The 26,043-nt window shown below is 39.9% G+C and overlaps 1 protein-coding gene across 3 annotated transcripts in view; it reads right to left on the bottom strand.

Annotated features, from left to right (window-relative positions):
• Positions 1-26,043, bottom strand: part of PARD3B (par-3 family cell polarity regulator beta) — a 982,300-nt gene that overhangs the window by 545,740 nt on the left and 410,517 nt on the right. For 2 of the 3 annotated variants that reach the window (XM_084778917.1, XM_084778918.1), the window contains exon 4: positions 5,527-5,636. The exons of the other annotated variant lie outside the window; for it this stretch is intronic. In XM_084778917.1, coding sequence (XP_084635043.1) covers positions 5,527-5,636 — 110 coding nt within the window. The remainder of the gene's footprint in view (positions 1-5,526; positions 5,637-26,043) is intronic. 3 annotated transcript variants of the gene reach the window in all.

Genomic DNA, 26,043 nt, shown 5'->3' with positions numbered 1-26,043 from the left:
TTCATTAAATCTAACCACAGGGTATTGAATAAACATGTTGCTATTGAATAAATGGGTATGTGTGTATTTAGGAGCAACAGGGAAACAATCATCTTTAAACCCTGAATTTATGTTTACACGTTATGCAGGAAAGATGATAATATGACAAAAGGGCCTTAGTTCTTTACTGCACCTTCGCAGGTAGAGGGGCAAACTCTCTAGCTCTTAACAGGCATCAGCCCGTGCAGTCAAGGAGTTGGTTCCCTGTCATCTTTAACCATCAAAAACTGGGCTTCCCAACTTAATCTTTTGCTTTCCTTCTAAATTCCAGAGTGATGAGTCTCATGCCCATGCCATACCAGAACTCCAGAGAGAGAAAGCACACCCCTAAATCCCATCCATTGCCTTCTACTTTAACAATGACAAAAACTTGTGGCTTAATTTTAAAAATAAAATCCATATAATAATAAATACCAACTTCTAAAATACACTCATGAGTACACACACACACACACACACACACACACACACACACACACACACACACACACAAGCACTCGAGCACGTGCATGCACCCAACTATGGTAATATAAAACCACTAAGTAACAGGCTTACAGCACAATCCTTTACTCTCAGACAACCGCACCACTACACATTCCAGGAATGTACTTTTTAATTTACTCACGCTGCAGGACCCATGTGCCTTAAGGATTAAATGCAAGATATAAACAGTCATTAAAACACAAACACCTATATTAGTTAACCGGATATTAAGGGGGGAAACATCACATGTGTTTAGAGTTCCCTTTGCAAATTTGGGGACATCGATTTCAAGGGCTCGGGTTTTATGGCATGCCCTCAAGCCAAAAGAGAACACCAGGTTGCAATCAAGGGAAGGAAGGGAAGGCGTCTTATAAGAAAACTCTCACTACAATATCCTGCCCCCAGGGTTCCCTTTGTTCAGTTCAGAAGCATCAGGAGAATGATGTTTGCTACTGTCCTGGAAGACGAACAGCTATCGTTGCTTGGACACCACCAGCTATACTACGCTGGTACAAAGAGGGACCAGAGAACCAAATTTCCATGCTATTTATCTGATGGTCCTTTACAAACGCTGAAATTTGGTGGGTTTTCAGCACAGGGGATTTGACACTTGCAGCAAGATCCAATTTTTCTAATTTGCCTCTCTTTTGTAAGTCCAACATGCCTATGAGTGTACATCTGAAGTAACCAATTTATAATAATTCAACCAGGCAGAAAGGCACAACTTTTCTAACTTTTCCAAGGTGTGTGTATCTCTGGGCACCAGTGAATCCCATTCTAACTGTGGTAACCCTAATGAAATACAGCTAAAAATAAAAGTCGTAGGCTATGGTTTTAAAGCCAGGACTTCAACACAGTCCAATGTCCCTTCTCTGGATCCTTATGCTGTCTGTGAGTCCTGAGTGACTTTCCTTTTCTGGGAGTAACTGAGTATAAGCCACCTGGGGTGCTGATGTATGGATTACCTACATGAGAACACTGTTTAGGGATTCCAATTGTTTCCCCCACTGGATACTGGAAGGAGAAGCAATGGAATGCGGTGCTTTAAAACAACTGTTTTTCACTTTGCTTACTACAAGGGGCACATTATCATGCATTCCCTATCTACCTCAGCACTTATCCAACCAGAGGGATCAGGTTGCTATTGGTGATGATCCCAGGAGTATTGTGGTATCCAAGACATGGAAAATAGCCCAAGCCATCAAGCCACGCCTCCTGGACTCCTACTATCCTTGTCATGATGAAACAACTGTGTGCTCCCAGGTAAGGTGTGCGGTGCTGGTCTCCCACGTTTCCCTGGAAAGCCAGTCTCTCATCACTGAGCAAATACTGATGGTAGCTACGTGGACTCATACAGGGCCCCATGATTTTTATCTGCACCTGGATCTCTATAGAGTTAGTGAGTGCACTGCCCTGTTCCACAGAAAGCCAGGATGACAACTGAGCGTACTGACAACCAAGAGTTGACACGGGGCTCGGAGGTATTCCTCCTACGGACTCAAATCGTTTTCTTAATTTACACTGATTTTACTGCTGCCTAGAGGACCACTACCGAATATACGCGCAGTAAGAACCATAAATATAGTTTGTGGTTTTCTATTAACCACATTTAGAAAAATAAAAATAACTAAAATAGTTTAATAATGTAGTTGATTCAACCTAAGATAGCAAATGCATTTGAGCACAGATTCAACGAGAAATTTACCTGAGGAGACTTTTGACACACACGTCCAATGTCCAATGTCCTTCCTCTAGGTGACAATAGACACCCCGCACGGATGTTTAGTCAATAACTCTCTCTACACGTCTTAGGGCAGAGCAGTTAAAGGTTTTGTCTGTTGAGTTAGGTAGAACTAAATAAACATAAAATATAAAGAGTTTTGAGGAGTGGGTAGTAGGTAACAGTAGAATGGTTGAGTTGGGTCAGTTATTAATTAAATCTGGTATATTGCTGGAAAACTCTAAGAATTTAGATCTAGCCAACAGTAGAGTGGAGAGTGGGACATTACTTTCTCACGTACTCTGGTGCCTCACTTTTGACCATGTCCCCTGGAGGGGGAGACCTGGTGGCACTCAGAGGAAGGACAGCAGGTTACCAAGAAGAGACTTGATACCCTATGAACATATACAGGAGGAGGTAATCCCCCTCAGGAACAGTCATAGGGGAGGGGAATAAGGGGAAAATGGGAGGGAGGGAAGAATGGGAGGATATAAGGGATGGGATAACCACTGAGATGTAACAAGAATAAATTAATAAAGGAGAAAAAAAATAGCAAAAAAAAAAAAAGAATTTCCCTCAGGTGTATATGACTCTTTCATTTCTAAACCCAAAGCACACACACTGCGCACTTTCCATGTACTTGGCTCTACATGAAGAAAAGCATAGCACAGTGTGTGATCCTGGAGCGTCAGGAATCACACAATCCAGATATTATTGTAAAAATCAAAGCAGGAGAAGCCTTAGTGCTTCTGTCCTGTGCCAAGGCCAGGACCACAGCCTTGAGGCCTCAGTCCACACCCATCGACATGCACACAGCCGCTGTGAGGAAGAAAGGAAATATGTGCTTTCCTTTCCACCGTCGATGTGCGGGCACTTCAGCTGCGCAGCCTGCATAGTGCAAGGATTTTGAGTGGCAGAATTTTTTAAATAGAAATTAGAATACACATCTCTGCTAGTTATATTATATCATCCAAATACACACCCTGCCTCAGAATTCCCTGAGGTCATATTTGGGTAAAGCTATTAGAAAGATGGTAGCCCTAATTTTCTCTAAAAGAAAGAAATATTTATGTTATTTCGATTGTTCTAAGCACTGAGTCGATGTGATACAAACAGAAATATATGTGGGAGGAATTTCTGCATGCAAACAGTGATATCACATTAATCAGGCAGACTCATTTTAGGGTATAGAGATATCATAAAATACACATTAAATTGTACTTATTCTTATTTGTGTAAATTTTCTCATATTTTATCATTCCCTTTTTTCAATTTAATGTATTTAGCCTTAACCTGGTTGCAATCACTGCATATTTAAAATGAAATAAAGACAAACAAACTAAAAACTCCACAAAACACCAAGCACTGGCTTTCTCTGTATTCATCAATAAAGTAGATCAGATGTACCCAATTTTTATTAATGTTCTATTAAGCATACATCCTTAAAGAACAGTTTTTTTAAAAAAGGATTTTAATTTTATTTTTAATTATGTGTTATGTGTGCTGATGTATGCACACAAGTGAAGTGCTTGCAGAGGCCAAAAGAGGCCATGAATTGCCAGGAACTGGAGTTTCCAATAAGAGTCTTCTGGGAAAAAAAAAAAAAAAAAGGAAGGAAGGAAGGAAGAAAAAACATAGGTGGCTCTTCAATGTGAATGCCTAAACTTGAGCAGAACAAGGACCACACCAAGAGTCATGCCAAAGGCTGTGGGGATTGGGGGGGGTGAAGACCTGGGGCCTCATCCCTACATAGAGGGCAATAACCAACTAAAGAATGATGGAAGTGTGGGAAACAGTCTTTTTCAGGAAAAAGCACAATATCTGACTATCTGATACCAAATGGTCAGCTCTGAAAACACACACATACATACAAGTTAACACCATAAAGACTGGACAAGCTCTATTCAGAGATATGTATAAACACACATACAGATGCATGTGTATGGGTACATGCATGTCTATGCATGTAACAACAATTAATTTAAAAAGGAGGCAACCATGAATTTGAAGAGGAACAAGGAGCGGTATATGGGAGGTTTGGTGGGAAGAAAGGGAAGGCGAAAATTATGTAATTATGTCATAATATAAAAACAAAAGAAATCATTAAAAATACATATTTAAAAGAGAAGATGCTCCTAAGCACTGAGCCATCGCTCCAAGACCCACAGGACAAAGCTTTAAATAGGATAAGAGGTAACATTACATCTAAAATGCCTTAAAGGCACTACTCTAAGGGGGAAAAATGTGCAAAATTTGGTAAATACCAACCAACTGGTAAATATTTAACAACGCAGCAGAGCAGCCCTTGCTCCATAACCTTTGGCCCTGGTTCCTGAAAACAGCATTACAGCAATCGTGAGGACTGCCTTAGCCCATCCTTCGTCGGATATACATTTCTCATAAAGCGCTCTAAATAGTGAGAATTGTAATGAGACAGGGCTAGTCTTTTAGAAGAGTTTAAAATATGGTTACATTAATGAGGGTTGTTTTTTTGTGATCACACGTAAGGTCATAAACCAACATTTTAACTTGCTGGCTATTTGAAGGGATGAACTACTTGGTTCTTCAAAACAACCAAGTATTTGAGGAATAGGACCCACACTCATGGATGGAAAATATCTCCCCCGTTCCCTGGAAGTAATTTTTTACTTATCAGTCATAAATACAGCAGATAGAGATATGTTATCACAGAAGCATTCTTCCTATCCATTTATTTTTTTTTAATTTCAATGCTGAATTCTTGAAACCCAATGCTGACCTCATATATTCATGGTAAAGGGAGCTCAAACTATATCAATACTCACTGTCATTATAGCTTACAAAGCATTGTGCTAAGTCACTGACAATAGGCCAGTCTACCCTTTGACATTTTGAGGCAGGATGACAGCAGGCATGCAGCAAGGTCGTATGCTGGCTGGAAACATAGCCTTTGGAGCCAGACCACTTGGTTCAGTTCCTAGGTCTCCCACATCCTTGAACAAATAGCTATGTGTCCTGAGTCTCCCCGTGTCTCACGTTCTATCAGGAAACTCAGGATGGAAGACTTGTCCTTAGTTACATGTAGACATTTAAATGTGGGTTTGAACAGGGTTTGACACACAATCAGTACCTTGTAAGCAATGGCTATCACTATAACTATATACTACTACTAGACCATGCTATCTACTTTTATAATTATCACTTTGTATTTTATCAAAAGGTCTGTATGTAATTACCAGCTCTTTGGAGTTGACGGGCAAGGCCCCTTTGATCCTTCACAGAACCATGAATGGCAAGACACCTACCGGAACAACAGGTTTCAAACTCAGGCAATCTGGGCTTGCAGCGCTTGGCTGGGCATCGGCATGTGGCCCTGGTGCTGGGTCACTGCTTCTCCTCACTAGCAGTGGAGTGCCTGCAGGACAACATAAGAGGTGAAAGGTCGAAGGAACCCCAGGGAGAAGAGAATACATGGCACAATGTGCTTTAATTAAAAGGGTTTATAACGGGCTTTCATGTCTCACCATCCCGTTTCTAAGGATGCTTGTAATGAGTGCACCCGATGCTCTGTGGACATCTCTGGATAGGACAGCATGCGCTCAGTCTTTCTACCCACATCATTCCCTACGTGCATTTTTTTTAAAAACAGCCATTGCATCCAACGGATGTGTTAGGATGCGAGATTGGACAGTGGGCAGGCAATCTAAGAGATGTTCTAAGAAGCATGTGGAGTTTTAAAGAATAATTACACACAAGACTGGTGAAGAAGTTCGGACATTCTATGTAATTTGTTATTCAGAAGACCTGGAAGCACAGCTATTGCTGCCATTTAATGCTTCCCAAACCTTCTGAACAATGACACAGACTCGATGAGGTTATTCTCTGAGCTTATAGCATAGTGTCTATCTAAGCATACCAGGGGATGGCTTCTATTCTGTTCTTTCCCCCCTAAACTAGACAAAACTGATAAAGAAAATAAGTTAGTTCTTCTAAAAATACATCCTGATTTCCTTCTAATTTAATAAAAGCTCCCACTATTAAATATTTGAGTCTGTTATTAAATTCTGAAGAAAAAAGGCTCATACTATTAGGAAGTTCAAATGCAACCCGGCCCCAGCAGAGCTTGCAGACCTAGCCGTGCTCGCTGCAATTAGGCCTCAAATAATTTGCTTCATACAAAGCTGGCTGCTATAGGGAAAATGCAAAGAAAAAAATCTGTGTGTGGCTTAGAAATCACTCTCATGGAAAAATCAACCTTTTATTTGCATACTTTTGGGAAAAGAGTGAAAAACAGTTGAATGCAGTTCCTCATTTATCAACATTCTGAAAATAATTCTCCAAATTTCAATAGCTAGTTCAGCTTAAAGGAACATTTTCATCTCTGTCTTAGTTATTTACCAAACAGATTCATATGTGCTACAACATTCATTTTCTTTTCTGTACAAAACACAGAGCCACCAACACTTTCTATCCTTTTCTACACATAAGCTGCTTTCTTGAGGACAGAACTTTTCATAGTAAGTTGATATGTTATTAAGATAGAAACACTATGAAAATGTGCATTAAAAAAACTGCATACTTTTATTTTCTCTCTCTCTTTTTTTTATTAATAGGTAATCACCACATTGTTCTTTACAAACAATTTTAGAAAATAACTGTCAGGTCGTACAGTGGGCAATTCTTTCTTCAGTGAAACTTGAAAAATGCATTAGACTATAATGGGAAAAGTTCCATAATATTCAGCCTCATATCAATTGTTTTAGTTCTTCAGGTGACCATAGGTTAAGTTTCTCTCAGGTTAAGCCCCTAAGTTGTGATTAGCAGCACAAGAGAAGAGTCAGTCTAGGCGCAATATTCTCTGAGGCAGATCATGATATTTAACGTCCTAAAGAAATTGGTAGGACAGGAAGGGAGACACCTTGAAACTCTCAATTATTTTCAAGTATTTAATGAGGTGAGTGCACTACAATTCAACAATCTCAAGTTGGAAAAACTAAACAGAAAACAAGGAATGCCATTTTGGTTCACCATGCTATTTTCTTACTGTCATAAACAAGGTGATGATGTAGCAGAGAAAAGAAATACTGAGGAACAGTATTAGAAAATGTTAGTTTTTAGTTATTATGACTTTTCAGCTGAGTGATTCACACACATACATTTACACATACATAAACAAACATACAAACACATATGCACATTATATACAAACACATAAACACATGCACAAATATATAAATATGTACACATATATACACACAAACATATACATACATATATATACATATAAACACACACATACATACATACACACATACTGACACATTCATGCAGATACACACATGTAATGTATGACACATGCTTTTTCTTATATTATAAATGTCTTTTTTCTCAAGCGGTAGAAGATACTTTCTCTTAAACATTGAGGATGTGAGCCTCTGCCTCATTGCAGTTTATCTCCTGCTTTATTGATGTAATCTTACATAACTTAAGATGCTCTTGAAATAACAAGTGTTCAGCTTTATGCTTTCAATATGCCATAACATGCTAATACATTTCTCAGGAGATGAAAATTTCAGTTTATTCCACAATATCAATTATTTAAAATATTAAAAGAATTCATGCAGGGCACTCCATTATTATGTATACCTTTCACATTTTCATGTATCAGTTAAACATTTGATTAATAAATACACACACACACCTGCCCCAAACAGCCAATGAACCTTTAGACGCATGGATCTTTCTTCAACATGGACTCAAGCTCATTAGAAAAAAGTTTCCCTCTGTGTTTTCGTTCTTTCTTCTTCTTTTTTTTTCCTTCCCCATTTGAATGTCTCCTGTTGAGTCACCTTCTAATTTTTCCTTGGCTGTCTTAATGTGTTAATAGCAAGTGCAAACCATTTCATATTGGAATTAATAATGAGCATCTCAAAATATGAACTGTTATCTCAGTTTTAAACAAACCCTCCTTGTACTGTTTTTCAAACTGCCAGTCCCTGATAGCAGGCTGCTGTCAAGGAGAGTTCGAGTTGCCACTCAAAGCCAGAGAGAACATCAGTGCGTCCAAGTGAGGACAAGCAAGGAGAGGGGTTAATTATTAGGCAAATCCTGGAACACAGTAGAGCTAAAGTCACATCTCACGATTCAAGCTCGCTAGACAAGAGGGGGGGTAACGTGGTGTGGTGTCCTCCTTTGTGAGGAAGGGAGGAAATAAACATGCATACGCATCTAAGGAGCTTGTAACCTGACTAAAGCTTGTAGAAGCTAACACTGCGAACTGCCAAGCTTCAGCAGGGCGGGCGAGATGACGGGCTTTGGAGTCACATGACTGAACTAGGCCTGTGCTGGCTCTGGGACACTGAACGTGGACTGTTCTGTGAAAACCTCCCCAACAAAACCCTGATGATAAAACCATGGAGGAGCTGGCGGGAAAGGGGGAGACACTAAGGCATGTATGATACATGACACTGACTGTTGTGTATTCATCAGACAGAAAGATTACCCTCTCTCCGCAACTTCCCCACAAAGGAGGAGACGTCCCTTGGTATTTGTTGCTAATAATGTTAACTTATATGAAAGATCAACTTCATGAAGTCAAAATTCATTTTAAGGGAATATTATGTGAATGAAAACTGGCAAAAATCTAACTCTTCAGTAGAATACCTAGCTTTAAAATTAGAAGTGAACATATTTTTTTAGATGGAGTAGGAAGGAAATTCAGAAATGGAGAATGTTTTCTAGCCATTACTTTCTATCTAATTTAGGAGGCTCTTAGATGTTAGAGAAAAAAGTATTCAGTTCAGCTCAAGAAGTCAGAGAGAGCATTCCTTGGAGTTTGAGTTTAAAAGCCAGCAGAGGCAAAAGTGAAATAAAATAAGGAATATGGAGTGATGCTTATCTCTATGGTTACATATTTGAAGCTTGGCCAGGCAACAGGACCAATGCAGTGAGTTTGTGGAAGTGGTGACAGTGAGCTGAACCACCACAGGACTTTGGCTTTCTTTTCATAGAAGAAATCATGGGGGACAAGGAACGTGTCAGCAGGAGTCACTATATATACAGGTAGGTAACCATAGTGAGCAATGCATAGATAACAGAAACTCCATACCAATGCACATAGATACTATGGAATATACAGATCTCCATTTTGTTTAGCTAGATACTTTGGGGCCATGGGAGACAGCTATGCCACATGGAGCAAAAGAAGAAACGCTGATGTGGTACATAGCTGATAGTGGTTATGTCCCATTAAAGAAGATCTTGTTATATTACATTCTATTCCAACTGGGGAAGCGTCAATGAGCACTCAGAGCTTACGCCTCACCCTACAAGAATGTTAAACAGTCACTGAAGACTTTGGTCTTCAAAACCTAAGATGGCTGAGCCAATTATCATGGGCTGTATTTGGATGGAGCTTGCTCACGTGACAAGTGATGCCATTTACTATTGCATTGGAGGACCATGAAAGACATGCCATGCTTGTGCGGGGAGAAAAAGTAGAATTAGTTTTCGAATGTCTATGAAGGATGGTGTATTTTCTAGTTATTAAACAATTACCAGTTCAATGATGGTGAAGCTAGTGCACAAAGGAGGCGCAGTTAAACATTCAACATCCCTACTACAATTAATTAAAAATGCAAATTGTTGCACTAACAGGCCATGCATGATATAAAGGCAAACATGAATGGAAGGTGGAAAGTATTTTCTATACAAGTTTTGTATAGAATTTTGATACCTGTGTGAGAATACACACACACACACACACACACACACACGTACAGAGGAAAGGAGGGAAGAAAAGGGAGAAGGAGAGGAAAGAGGGTAGGAGGGAGGGAAAAATGGAGGGAGAGAGAGAGAGAGAGAGAGGGAGAGAGAGAGAGAGAGAGAGAGAGAGAGAGAGAGAGAGAGAGAGAGAGAGAGAGAGAGAGTTTTCTACACCTAAAGATTGTGTTTGGATGGAGTTGCTTAAATGACAAGTGATCACACACATACACACACACAGAGGGGGAAGAAAAGGAGGGGAAGTGGGAGATACTGAGAGAGGGAGGGGAGAGGAAGAGAGAGAGAAACATACACACACAGATTAATATATCTGAAGATTGTTTTGGATGGAGTTGCTTAAGTGACAAGTCATGCCATTTGATATTGAACTTGGAGAGCCTTGAAGGACAGGCCATTACGGGAAAAGAAACCAAGAATCTGAGGAATCGGAACAGGAAGCTTTTTGGCAGCAGAGAAAACAAACAATAGTTTTAAACATGAGCCACACGTCAAGTCACAAGGACACATGTTCTAAATTGTATAGGGAGTAGCAGCAGCAATTTATTTATTTAGAGATGGTTAATGATCCTCCGGAGCAAAGCCAGAAGGGCAGCTTGTCAGTATTAGTGTTGTTTCATCCCGAAGCAGCTATGGTGAATGTGAAGACATGACATTCTGTTAGAACAAGATGGTCTCCGGCTTAGGAGGCAGGGAGGGCAATGCCAAGACGCTGAATAGATTGGCTTCAGTCAAAGGCAGAAATGGAGAGAAGCTGGAGGAGAAAAGCAGAGATTCTGGCAGCTGATTCGAACCACACACATCCTAAGGAGGGTGAGCGCAGTAGGCAGTTGTGACCCTTCTGTGTCTTGCACGGCCAAGAGCAAGGGACACTTGCTCCCAATGATGTGCGTTTAACCCGAAATGCTTCTGTGGGCTTCAACAGTAAATGCTAGAATTTACAAGCAAGTAAATACACAAAGATGAAAGTGATTTGTTATTAGAAATCATGTTGGGGCACGGGATGAGAGTATGGAGACAAATGTGATAGAGCAACAGCAGTGAAAAGGGAAGTGTCCGCGTGGCTCCATGTCACATTCTAAGAAACAAGGAGCCAAGACTCGCTGTTCGCGCATCCGCAAAGGAAAGGCAAGTAGGACCCTGAGCTGTTAGAGAACCCTCACGAGAGGGGTGAGGAAACTGCATGCTGGGAGAGAAGATAAGGGAAGGAGGTTGCCATGACAGCCCACGAGTGTACGGAGAGCAGTAAGTGCTGCCCTCTCAAAGACTTTATTTCCATCTGTTCTGAAAAGCTAGTTCCTGCACTGTCATGTTAAAAAAAAGCCCACTTGGACAGTTTATAGAAAAGGAAAAAATTATCCATCTAATATTGCTGACACAGAGTGACAAGATAAATGGGGGGAAATCCTAAATTGAAATACCTTTAAATTGGTATGTCTCTCACATCAACCGTGATTGGAATTGCAAATGGTAGAAAAATTTGTAACTTTAAAACGAGTTAAAGAAATAGGAGAAATCACAAGGAGTCAGGATCAACAGTCAACCAATGCAGGCTGCATCTTGGTGTCTGTACACTGCATTTCCTCGGCTGACTCTGCATGGACTTGGCCTTGAATGTCACTTAGACGTTATCTTAGGCTTTCAGATGTGCTGCATGTGTCTGCTATTAAAGTATGTGTTTGTCCTCCAGGAGTTAGGTTCAAAAGGCTGAAGTTCAGGACCCCGGCCTTCTAGAGGTGACTGTAGCGTTGTGTAGCACTGTGTAGAAGTAAGGAAATGAGACATCTTCAAAATATTAGCAATTATTTTAATCTCAAAGAGTAGGCAGAAAGGAGTTTAAAAGGTGAGGATAAAAGGAGGGTGGACACAATATGGAAGAGGCAGACAGTTGCCCACAGCTTCCTGGTGTCACTGTTCTAGGATGCTTTGACTTGGCAGGGGATTCACATGCCTTGCCAGTATTCCTACCGAACCTGTCAGTACTTAAAGAAAAGAAGGCGGGTGCAAGCCACACACCATTTGTCTTTGGAGACAACTAGGTATCTTTGTGTTTGGACTTTTACGAGCCTCAGAAAGGGCTGTTCAACTGATGCCTAACAAACTACATAGCACTGATACCTGGAGACCCATAAAGAAATTGGTAATGATATCAATAGCTGCACGATTTATGGCCAAGTACTGAGCTGAGATTGCATTCTCCACAGGAGTGGCTGACCCACCCTGGAGCCTGGCCTATGATGAATGCAGCAGCTGTGACACGCTTTCAGACGCTGTGATGGAAAAACCACACGAGAGAAAGGAAGGCTGATTTTAGGTAGCCCAGAAACTTCAGTCTTAAGTATCACTGCATTAGGAAAGAGACTCCCAGTATCACTATAAAAGGGGAAAGAAGTATAATATGATTAACATTTAGGGCCATTTATTCCTCATTCGAGACTACAAAGACTCTGCTTGTTCAATACATGACAGAACAAACAGAAGCGAGTCACAGAAATCCTCTTGTCCTCACAGTAGCGAAGAATGGATTCCTCAGACCAAGTCTCTTTGAGAGTTGGGAAAGCTGTGTCAACTGAAGTCATGTTGCTATTAAATCAGGTGAAGAGTCTTAAAGACTTTTATTTGGACTTACACTTTTCTCTGAAGATGGCAGTACCTTCAACAACATGCATATTGTCAACATTCCTGAGTGCCTGGACTCTTTCAACAATAGAAGTTTCCACATTGCATCTGCTTGACATAAAATTTATAACTTTTAAAGTTAAAGTATTTTATGGTATTCATTTGTCCATTCTATATAAGGGCAGTTAATTCTAGGTCCTATCATGTGTTAGGTCTCAAGTGTCAATCAGATGACTGTCAAGACAAACAAAGGCCTTACTGTTTGAAAGGCAAACACTATTAAAAGACATAAATCAAAATAATAAACAAAGATACATAAATTAATAAGTCCAAATAGAGTCTACTAAATCATTGAAGCTGACAGGGAAAACTCAACTTGTGTAGTTGGCCTTCAATTCTTTGTTCTGATTTCCAAGGACTTTGGGGCCTAGCCAACTTTCCTCTTTAGTTACATTGCAGACTAAGTTCTTTGCCACCTGTTAGGTACTGAACAGGACCACCCATAGTTGCCTAAGGCCCTCATGCCCTGTGATGCTAAATGACCACTGGCTAATATTACCATTTGTTGTAATCCTGTCAGCATGACCAGGTCTATGCCCAACAGTAATACCACATCTCTACTCTTTGCAGTGTTCAGATGGTAGAACTTCAGGGCCTCATGTGCGTGAGGTCCTTAAAAGGTCAAGGAGGAATCTTGTAAAGAGGATCATATGATTTTGTCCAATTCATCTATGTAAGATTTTAATTTTCAATGTCTCCTTACACCTTTCCTTCTATTGGTTGACACCAGGATGGCCAAGTATTTTTGGAATCTAGTTAAGGGCAACACAGCTGAAGACATGTATGTATTTGCATATATATAGTTTTTGTGAACAATTTTTATAGTATAAAACAGTAGCTACTGTTGGCCATACATGAATGATATAGGATAGTTTTTTACAATCTGATATGCTTTTCTCCTACTTTTGTGGCCCAAAGATACAGGGTGGACAAGAGCTTCAGGAACATGCTCTATTTTTATCTAGCACGGGAGGTGTGTGGTGCAGTCACTAACTGTGTAAAATCATAAGCACACACGGAAAGTTCTCTAACCAGGACATACTTGAAAATGTAGGATAGAATTGAAGTCCCCATGCTAGTAGGATAAAATCCTGTAGAAGTTTCATGAATTACAGGTGTGCACACCTGAAGGCTCATGGTTATCTCTCCCTCAAAGCATTGTTTAAATAAATACCATTCGATTCTCAAGTTAGAGTAAGGATTGAATTATGAATTTATCCCATTTAAATGATGTTGCATATAAAACCATTAAATAATATAGTGACAAATTTCAGAGAAGTTCAGTGTTCAAATATTAACAAAAATATAGTAATTAAGGATAATTCTAACATAGTAACTTCATTAAATTTGCAATTGAAAAAAAATACTTAATGCATATAATACTTTTGTATTTAAAATTCTTAGTCCATTTAAAAATACTAATCTGTGCCACATTTCCTATAATTAGAACCTAACAAAATGTGGACCTGTTTCTGTCTGTTTGGTGTTTGTTACATCTTACTGAGTCTTATGTGAATAGTTATATTTTACTTTGCATCTCTTGAATTCTGCCATTATTTTTTAAATGAATGGCTAAAACATTCAAGACAGTTTTAAGATTTTTCTTGATATTGTCAGCATGTGATATACAATATTATCATTGAAGATCCGATAGAATATTGGCAAGAATTTAAATAAAGAGATGCCCAGAGAGGTTACTAAATGGTTAAAGAACTTACCCAGATGCACAGAGACTGGAATTCAGATCCTTAGACAGCCACAGAAATACAGGGTATATGTGGCAGCCCATTTATAATTCCAGCCTCACATAGCCAAGGCAGGGTACTTAAAGGAAGATGGTTGGCAAGTCTAGCCACATGTGTCACAGTGTTCTGGGTTTAAGAGACCTTGACTCAGCAAATAAAGTGGACAAGATTCCCAGCAGCAACCTCCACTTTTCCTGTGCACATCCACCTACACAGATATGCTCAGTGGTGTATATCATTCCTGGTTCTCAGTTGATGAAACTGTTTAGGAAGGATCAGTAGGTGTGGCCTCGCTGAAGGAGGGTATACTGTGTCTTTGAGGGTATACTGTGAGGGTTCCAAAGCCCTGCTAGTCCCAGTTAATTTTCTCTCTGCCTTGTGGTTGTTGCCTCAACATGCGAGCTCTCATTTACTGCTGCAGCACCATGCCTGCCTGCCTACTGCCACGTGCACCACCACGATGGTCATAGACTCACTTTCTAATACCGTAAGTCTACTTGAGTCTTCCATAAGTTGCCCTGATCATAGTGTTTATTCATGGCAACAGAAAAGTAACACAAACATGGGTCCACATACACACATGAAAAAGATAAAGACAGAAAATAAAAAGTCAAAGAATGAATACAAACACTTAAGTGTAATTATAAAATGGTTATGCCAAGAATGCAAATGAAAAAAGAGGCAAGCAGAGGAGAAAAAGGAGGCAATAGTGCATTGCCAATTCCTTACTAGCAAGCAGCTCATGAAATCCTGTAGGGCCCTTAGCAGAATAGACAGAATGCATGTCAAACAGAACTAAGCAGAGATACAGGCCCAAAGATCAAGCTTTCCATGCAGAAATATCTTGACACTAAAATATCTCTGAGAGGGTTTTTTTTTTAAAGAACAAAAGGTAGTTGAGCCCCCGTATGCAAATAGATTCCTACTGTCAGATTCGTTTCCCTCCACCCAACACTTTTTTCTTTAGCATCAACATTTATTTTAAAACAAACACCATTCACACTAATGCTGCATATGTTATCACCCCTGTGACTTAACGGTAAACGAACAGGGAAGTGACATCAACACCAACGTTAAACAACTCAAGTGGAGCCTCTGAGATACTGACTAAGGTCTTGTCAATTACTGTGCTTTATGACAGATTCCATTGCCCTGCCAGTTGATCTTTTAGGTCCCTATAATTTATAGTCTCAGATGCTAGACTTTAAAAAAAAAAAGTAAATTTATATTCATAAGATTTATGGCAACCTGTGGAAAAGCTAGAGAGATGATATTTGAGTTTATTTAAAAAGATTCTTTGGGACAACTGAATTTTAAACAGTATTTGAAATGCAGGAGGTATATAAAAATGATACAGTGGTTGTTTTAGTTAGGGGTTCTACTGCTGATTTAAAGCACCATGAGAAAAAAAACTTGGGAAGAAAATGCTTTACTTCAGCTTACATCTTCCAATTCACACCGAGGGAAGGCAGGACAGGAACTCAAGGCAAGGACCACGAGGCAGGGACTGATGTAGAGGCCATAGAAGGGTGCTGCCTACCAGTTTTCTCCCCATGGCTTGCTCGGCCTGCTTTCTTAGAGAACTAAGGACCACCAGCCCTGTGTGGGACCACCTACAGGGCTGGGCTCTCCTCTAAGTATTAATCAAGATGATTGCGCACAATGTTGGCTACAGGCCAATGTGGCAGGAACATACTGTCTGTCTGTCTGTCTGTCTGTCTGTCTGTCTGTCTGTCTCTCTCTCTCTCTCTCTCAAGACATGGTTTCCCTGTGTAGCCTTGGACGGCCTTACTTTGTAGACCAGGCTGCCTCTGCCTCCCTGAGTGCTGGGATTAAAGTATGCACCACCGTGCCTGGCAATGGGGGACATTTTCTTAGTCGGGAGAACTGAGAGTCCTTCTTTCCAGACTTAGCTTATATGGAGTTGACAACGGCATGATGTATATTGAGCGGATGGTACTCCATTCTGGAGGGTAGCAGCAGGTATCCAGACACGGCACTGATTTGCTCAGCCAGCAAAAGGGCATGGACTAAGTGACTAGGAACCAGCTAACTGAGAAGTCTAAGGAGTGATTATAAGAACACTACCAGAAAGTATATAAACGGAAAGGTTTTAATTTCTCAAACTGAACCAACAGAGGTTTTCTAACAGGACACGCTGTCTAGCATGATTTTAGGTACTGATTACAACAAATTTTGGAAAGGCATTTGAGCCTTATGAGCATATGAACATTACAGATATGGGTGGGTTTGGGGTGACTGCTTGACTCAGGGTAGAGCAGAGTAGGGACGACTCCTCACTTCAGTGATGCTGGTCCACACCAAGGTCTTATGGAACAATTCACATATCCTCAAGTTTAGGCTAAAGCATCCAGGGGGCTGATAATACCCTTCTAAAAACTACCTCACTGACTCTCTACTGGAGGATAAGGGAGAAAGAAACCATGCTTTCAGACCATGGACCTATCCTGCCAACAACTACCAGCTACATCAAGTACTAAATTCAAATTGCCAAGTCCTTCATAAATAAGAAATATCCATGAGTCAATTCTAGGTGTCTGGGGCACAAATCTATGAGATTTATCAGCTGTATTTGAAACCTTTGATCACTACATTTTATTGGATCATTTGGTTCCCTGACAGAACCAGAGCAAGTAGTGAGGTGTGGAGCCATTGTTATCTCTAAGGACCCTCAAATCTGGTTTTATTCTCCTGCCTGTGTGTCCACAGGATGCTTACTGTGTGATAGCAAAGCAAAGCCACCACCCCCTACCCCGAGAGAACTCTTCTGATAATGTTGATGGCATAGTTTCTGCTTAACCACACTTAAAATTCTAAACAAGGCTCATCAACTGTGGCTTGCTGCCGAAAACACAGATCCAGGGCTTCTCCAGCAGGGAACATGCCTAATGAAAGGACCAGAGGGAAAAAGTCACGTTCTTTCTACATGAAGATATTTCCAACATTTGCAACTGTGGTTTGAGACCCATTTGTTGACCCAAATCTGTTCCTGGAGCCCAAGGCTCAGTCAGCTTTAACATGAGTCACCTTTTACTGAATTAATCTGGCAGGTAAGAAGAGGTCGTGCTCTGTTCCCGATGTCAACAAAGATCCAGCTGCCCAAGCCTTTGTGACCTCATATTATACATATGAAATCTAATATACTTTAAAGGACTCTGCAGGACCACCCAGATGTTTCATAGGACTGCTGTTTTGATATTAAATAGGTCCAATTACCCAGGGTGCAGAACACTAGACCAGCTGACTAATTCACCCGGTTGCAGAGAGAGGCAATAATGCCCAGATCTTTATTGGCCTTGCTGTGTAGCTGCACATCAAATTCAATGTAAACCAAAGTGCAAAGGCCACAGGCACAAATCTAGTTGCATTTGTAAGATCCATCAGGAAGAAGCAAACAATTGATATTAACATCATTAGTTCAAAATTTTCAGGGAAAGACATTTGGACAATAAGGATGTCTACTAATGCTGAATTACAAGGAAGTAAGAATTCAGCTAGAATTTAAAATATCCTCCACAGACGAAATTTTTGAGAGTCAGGAGAATAATGGGGTTGGTATCAAATAAAAACATTTCAAGGGACGCAATGACTGGAACAATCAGCGGTATTTTAAAGGAATGAGTCCTTAGAACAGGAACGTTTTTATTGCTGTTTTACCCACAGGTCTTAGGAAAACACCAAAAGATACCAGAAGATGCCTACTAATGTTGTCGCAACACCTGTTCTGGCAAGCTTATGTCATCAGTCCGCCATACTTCTCTGTCACAGCCTCCGAGAATACGTGGTGCTCGTTGCTGCATATTCCAACAGAAGAGCATGGGGGAGCCCATGTTATTGAGAAGTCATGAAATCACACATCATAGCAGGATCAACCGAGATGAGAGGGAGCCTGATGACAAACCTTAACAGAACAGGCCTACCACCTATGACAAACATCAAACTGAAGGTGCAGACAAGAGGCCAGTATCTACATCAGACAGCTTTGAACCTATCAAATGGTTCCTGAGATGTCCTTTAATTTGAAACAAAGGAGTACAATGTCATCTTTCAGGTCTTGTTGGTGCAGGAAAAACCAACATGCAGTGCTGCTTCTGAAAAGGACTACCAGAGAAAAGGAGGAGGTATCCTTAGGAGCACTACAGGAAACCTTGGATGCTATTGGAATTGCCTTCCTGTGGCGCTTGTCTCGTTTTAGATATTAAGGGTGCACACATATCTATGTGCCCCTGTGCATGTGCACACACATGCACACACACAGAGATGGTATATGGCTCTCAAAATAAAATACACAGAACTAGCAGGCATGCCATTAATGGGCCTTTATGATTTTAAGCACACAACTAAGTGGGTTATATGGTGGATATCTTTTTAGCTTGTGGCATTCTTTCTATGTGTTTCTAAAGTTTCATATTTTTACCAAATTCTTCTTATGCTGCTTATCCATAGCCATTGGTCATACTCAGAAGAAGCCTTTATATGGTCTTCAAAGATAAAACAACAGTTTCATACTAGATTTACATACTACAAAAAAAATATTTACTACCCAGAAAATGTTGGATTCTCAGCAAGGCGTATGAGTAACACATTTTATCCAAGGGTGGGGATAAAAGATTCCACAGGAGGATGGGGGTGTGTCACAAAATCACATGACAAAGGGTTATGTATACTATGATGTGAGCAGTTAATGGCCATGAAACAATTTGCTGTGGCTTGTACTCCTATATTCTAATTTTATAAGCTCTTATGTTTAGAATACAGATTTCATAAGCCCTTATGTTTAGAATAGATTTCATTTCCTATCTAAAACAAACATATGGTATCAAGCAGTCTTTTAATGCTCAGATTTAAATTAGTTTTAAAGAGATAAAAAGACTGAAATAGTTCTGCTATTTGTGCATGCTTAACAGCAATATTTATGTCAACATATTGGCAAAGGAAATGTAAGGATCCTTGGATCTCACTGGGCCCACAGTTTCATTTTAGAAGGAACACAGAACAATTTCCTAAAATACTTACACATCAATAAAGTGGAATGAAAGACTAGTGGACTTGCCTCCAAGAACTTTGTAGCAGAGAACTCAATTCCACGCTGCAAAGCAACCTTGCTAAGCAACCCGGCTGCATCTGTCCATGACAGTTTGTTACATTTAGATGCCACGTGGCCACTGTGAATTTTTTATGGTACATACAACACACAGCCAGTGTCCTCCCAGGTTCCAAGGAGAGCCTAGGAAATCCCTTCCCCCTAATGGCGGCCTTCTCAAAATTGAGTCACAGTTCATTTGTGAGTCCTGAACATAATTTAAGGGGCTCAGCTCTCTAACCTATGGATGATACAAAGATAACAGCACAGAAAGAAAAGAGAAGTTCTGAAGCTGTGTCTCTGGGGGATTCTCTACAGCTGCTTTGCAACAGGACACTGAGTAGTAGGAAGTCTCTGGGGTTTATCAACTCCTTAAGGAAACATATCTAGTCCAGGACTCAGTCCAATCACCCTTCTCAGCCCTTCTGGGTTTGGAGATTTATGTCCTGAATAACATTTATTTTCCCTAGGCATTTACAGGCAACCTGCTAAGTGCTAGGAAATGTGCTAATTCCTGGGTAAGCAAAGATTACAATGACAGTCTTTGATGGCCAAAGAGAGGAATCTGTGTATAATAATATGTAAGGCAATATCACTAGAGATATCTAAAAAGCTGCTGCAAAATTCTGTAAGAGCAGGAAGAACTATAACTATTGACGTTGGAGGTGGCTTTGCAGTACAGTTGGTCCCTGTGAGTATTCATATCCATCCATCCATCCATCCATCCATCCATCCATCCATCCACATCCATCCATCCATCCACCCACTATGCTCATGAGACTAACGTAGGAGCCAAGAGAAGTGTACATGAATAAGATGCAGAAATACATTAGAAAACTTACAAGTCTATAGAAGAAAAGAGACCTATAGGACACGGTAAGAAAAAGATGATGACGGGTACCAGGCAAAAGGATGTCCCAGAGACAGGAGAGGTTATTTTTCTATTGAAGCTAAAGAAGGTGTGACTGAGGATGAGCAATGGTGGACAACAGAGAAAGGTTCTGATATCACAAACAAAATTTGCCCATCACAGAAAAATAATGATACCCATGTGCACATATGTATTTGAATGCTAATGGCACAAGACAACACATATATCAACACAATAAGAGTAGAGATAACCACACAGATTGAAACAGAGACAGAAGTCTGATTTTAACAGGTTCCAGCTTCAAATCCTTGGCTTTGAACATCTCCAATATAATACAATCAACTCTTTTTCCTATGTCCCAAAGTTCTATATGATTTATTGCCATTTTATTATTTTTGGTCCTAATGAAAGTAGAAATGTTTTCTTGATTTCTTTAGCTTCGTTAGGGAAACACACACAATTGATTCTTGTATCTTGAAACTTTATTCAATTTATCATTCTTAAGAGATTTTTGGTAGATACGTAAGGTCTTCTACATAAAAGAATATGTTAACTATGAACAGAGATACTTTAATTTATTCTTTTCTAACCTGGAAACCATCTATTTTTTTCTTACCCAATTGCTTGAGCTAGAATTGCTATTATGCCATATATAAATACTAATAGTGACTATGTTTGCTAAGTTCCTGATTGTAAGGAAAAAAAAAACCCTTTCAGGGTTGGGGTATAGACCAGAGGTTAGAGTGTTTTCCTGTTATGTAATAGGTCCTGGCTTCTGTTCCCAGCACTGCATGAACTGGGTATGGTGGTACACATATGTAATGTTAGCATTCAGTGGCATAAGTAGAAGCATCAGGAATATGAGTTCATCTTCACCTACCCAGTGAAGTTGAAGCCAGCCTGGCATACAAAATACATTCTCTCAACAAAAATGTTTCAGGTTTTTCTCTCTTGAGCATGACATATATTTAGTATGGCCTTATCAGATCTTGTATTATGCTTATAAACCCAAATTGTTAGGGCATTTAGCTAAAAACAAACAAACAAACAAACAAACAAACAAAAATCCAAACAAACAAAAACCGTTAGATTTTGTCAAATAATTTGGTGAGCATTTAATCATGAAATAATATTTTTTCACATGTATTGAAATTTTTTATCATTTATTCCATTAATGTGAGATATCTGTACATTGGAAAATTATAAGACATCGATGGAAGAAATTAAAGATACAAACAAAAGATATCACTCCTCATGCATTGGAAAAAGATAACACTGTTTAAATGTTCATACTAATAAAGATTCAGTGCACTACCTGCCAAACGTCCCATGGCACTTTCCACTTATGTTTTAAATATTCTAACAACTGTATGCAACCAAAAGGCTCACATGCTCAAAACAATCTTGAGCAAAAGAGCAAAGTCCAAAAATATCAACACCCCACGATGCAAAACTATATTACAAAGCTGTAAGTAATACAAGCAGCATGTTAGTGGCATACAAGTAGCCACACAGACTAAAGGAACAGATAATCAAAGCACCTACACACAATCTATTAATATTTTACAGAGACACTGAAATATGTAATGTGGAATGAATATAGTTTGTATAGTAAGCGATGATGGGAAAACTGCATGTCCAGGTACAAAGTAAAGACAATGGCAGCTGAGCATGGCAGTGCATCCATCCATAACCTCAGCGATTATGAAACAGAGGCAGACAGACTGTGAGTGTGAAGCCTGCCCGGTCTACACAATGAGTTCCAGGTCAACTTGGATTGCAGAGCAAGATCCTTCCTTGAAACAAAATAAGGAAGCAAACCTCCACCATACAAGAAACTCCAAGAGGAACAAAATAATGATATAATTAACAATGTATATACAAATTAGCTGAGAGTGTCATATTGGAAAGGTTAAACTTGTAAAGGGAAACATGGGTAGAAATATGATAAGGTTGGCAGAGATTTCAATGGCTGACACACAAAGAAGAGGTGTTGAAAGCAAGTGTGTGTGTGTGTGTGTGTGTGTGTGTGTGTGTGTGTGTGTGTTGCAGCAGCATCAAACTAAAACTTCCTCTATAACAAAGTAAAAAAGAATATGGAAGGACAACGTAGGGGCTGAGAAAGTGTTTTCAAACTACATATTTGATGAGGGATTAATGGTCAAAATGTTTAACAAACATATAATCCAATAGTAAAAATCAAGGTGTGGCTTTAGCACAGTGGTAGAGGCTTGTCTAGCACGTGCAAACTCAGGCTTTTTTCCCCAGTATCTCAAAAAACAAACAAACAAAACAAAACAAAACAAAACAAAAAAACAAAGAACAAAATAGAAAATAGATAACATGATTTAACATGAAGAGAGGAGAGGCTAACTCATTTTCTCATGAAGGTATACAAATTGCCAAAAGGTAGAAATACGAATGGTGATGGCAGTGAGATGTCACTTAACACCTGTTGAATGGCTGTTACCAAAAGAAAAAAGGCTACCATGTGTTGGCTGTGGGGAGGAGATGGAAAAACAGAAATCCTTATACAGAGTAGAGATGTAAATTGGCTATGTACATTATAGAAAGTAGTATGGATATTATCCCAAAAATTAAAATATGGAAAATAAGAATTACCACATAATTAATCAAGCAATTCACTTTTATTATGTATGCAAGAAAACTAGAGTCAACACCTCAAAGAGATATCTGCACTCTCGTGGCCTTCCAGCCTTATTACACAGTAACTAATGATATGGAAACAGTCTGAGCTTGCTGGATGAATGGATAGAGAAAATATGACACATAGATGTTACTCATCCACAAAAAGAAGGAAATCTTGCTGTCTGCAACCACATGGATGAACCAATCTAAGGAGGTTGTGCTAAGTGAAATAAGCCACAAGGAGAAAGACAAAGATGACATCATCTCACATCACTTGTGTGTAGCGAATCTAAATAAGTCAAATCACAGGGACAGAAAGGGCGATGGCAACTGCGTAACCACTACACAAACTATTACACCACCTCCTTAACTACCTCCTTAATACATACTTTGTATTTGTGAGTTAATTAAATATTTTAAAATCAAATTTAAACAATGTACCCTTATGATCTGGCTTTGTTCTCTCAGCTGGCTGGCCCCTCTTTACTGCATTCCAGCTCCTCTTAGATCTTTTATAGCTGTGGAGTTTTATAAATTCACTCAGGCTGTTTTTTGTGTCAAAGTACTAGTCGGTCTGGTCTACAGTGTTCTTCCTCATCTGCTCAAAGGGGGCTTCCCCTGGCTTCCTCCCCCTGGGTCCTATTTTATTTTCCCTGCTACAGTGCCACCACTGGAGAGGCGCCTGTGTCCCTGCTCACAGATGTAATTTCTATCAGCCAGAAGGAAGCTGCTTGAGACCACAGATCCTGTCAATCTTCTCTGTGTTGTTTTTTTTTTTTCTAACCCCAGCTGACTATGGGAGCTGAGACAAGTACAGGTTCAACAGCCAGGCAGAAACAGTCATGGGTCTGAGTCAGTGTACAGAGCCATAACAAAGAATGCAGAAATGTAGGCTGCTAGTCTAATTTACAAGGTCCTGCACAATGGGTCAGTGTGCTGAAGGTCAGGAGCCCATGGTCAAGGTAAGGCGAGGACCTCAGAATCTAGCTGACATTAAAGCACATGACAATAGCTTTTTATATGCCCACTAAGTAGGAACAGAGAGCACTGAACATGCTCTAAGAACACAGAAAACCCAAGAGCACAGCATTAAATCTTCTGATTTTCAAATGTCTGCATAGTTAAACCAAAGCAGTTGAACCAAAGTGCTGAGAAAAAGCCTGTGTCAGAAATTCTGTCCAGAATTTGGACACCAAAACATGTCCTTGAGCAGCATGTAGGGGCCTCTGTGTGTGTGTGTGTGTGTGTGTGTATGTGTGTGTGTGTGTGTATATATATATATATATATATATATATATATATATATATATATATATATATATATATACATATGTGTGTATGTGTCTGAGGGTCTGTGTATATAAATGTACATATATATATGTCTATATGCATCTATGTGTGAATTATTGCTCAAAGGACTCACTATGAGATACGATTCCTCCACGATAATAAAAGCCATCTACTGTGTTAGCAGCAAGTCACCCAGCATGCCAAAGGGCACCATCCACTTGTCGTTTGGGCAGATCTGGAGAAGAAAAGCTGGCATTTTTGGCAATGACAACAGCCCAAAAGGAAAACACAAGCTCAATGGCCCATTTAAGGTAGCTGTGAATCACTCAGCTTATGAGCCACCAGCATGCAATCGCTGGCACACAGAGCCTCCTGACTAATAGCCATGAGCAGTTTGCCTTTGCTATCTAAGTGCTGCAGACTGAACACACTCTTGCCTGACCTCGACTCGGCATTAATACCTGAATCACAGCCTGAGGGAGCTCAATATTCCACTGCTAGGAAGAAGATAAACGGCAGCAACACAAAGATGCAGGCCTTTTAGTGCTGCTAGTTAAACCGAACCGAATGCATTTAATCTTTCTTCAGCATCTAAAATGTCTGTCATTATCTCTTGGTGGGATGAAATATACTTGAACACTGTTGCAGAAAGACAGTTTCTGGAAGGTGTTTCCAAATACCAAATGGGAAACAATAAAAAGGTAAAACTTGGTCACATTCAGTATCACTGGCACAAATCACTAGGTTGCCATAGGGCACGCTGTGTATGGTTACACGATCACTGAATATAGCATCTATCAATAGGGCTGAAATACACAACAAATTTTTGTTGTATAGTCTTTTCTGGGAACAATGGGCATGCTTTATTATTATCATGCCATGCAAAATTATATGTGGAAGTTGTCCGCATCACATGGTTTTTAATGACCTTGTTACACTTATTTATTGTGTGTATGTGTGGAGGGGTGAGTCTGTCATGGTCCATGAGTGAAGGTCAAAGGACACTTGATGGAGTCTGTTCTTTCCATCTACCCTATGGGACTCAGAAAGAGAGCTCAGGTTCCAGGTGGTGCCAACTCCACCTGATGGGCCACCTTGCAGGCCCTGAGTCATCTTGCCAGCCTGCTTTCTTCTGACCTTGGTTTAATGCAAGGAATAAAATCTTACAAAATAAGAATTGATGGGCACATTGGACAAATGTCTCAACAACCACTTCCATCATCAAAGCTATAAATTCATAATCTGAGGATGAATATTAAACAGATGTGGGGCAAGTTGTTGAGGGAGAATTAACCCATGTGGGAAAAAACCATGTTGATGTCTACATGGTCAATGCTAACACTCATCAGAAGCTCCGCATGCACAAGTCTTACCCAAAATGTGTTTTGTGTTTGTCAGTCTCTACAACTACCCTAAGAATGAAGATGAAAGTCAACAATTGTGTGGTAGGAAATAAGACTCAAATCCAAGTAGATACTTTCCAAACCTAAGCTCCGATTCCTATACACTACAGAGGTCCAAAGTAGGAATCTCAAGACCAAACAAAAGTCCTGGAGATGCTCATACACTCCCTATCTCTTTTCTCCAGGATGGACATCTTATCTTGTGTATGCTTCAGCCTATTAATGCATCTTCTAGCAGAGCAAAGCCTAAAGCCTTTCCTTGTGTTTAACTCAGGTTGCAGCAGACATGTGTACAATCCCTT

This window comes from Acomys minous (assembly GCF_964271855.1).
Source record: "Acomys minous genome assembly, chromosome: 4".
Taxonomy (NCBI): domain Eukaryota; kingdom Metazoa; phylum Chordata; class Mammalia; order Rodentia; family Muridae; genus Acomys; species Acomys minous.
The sequence above is the reverse complement of the archived record's forward strand: the minus strand, read 5'-3'. Positions and strand labels throughout refer to the sequence as shown.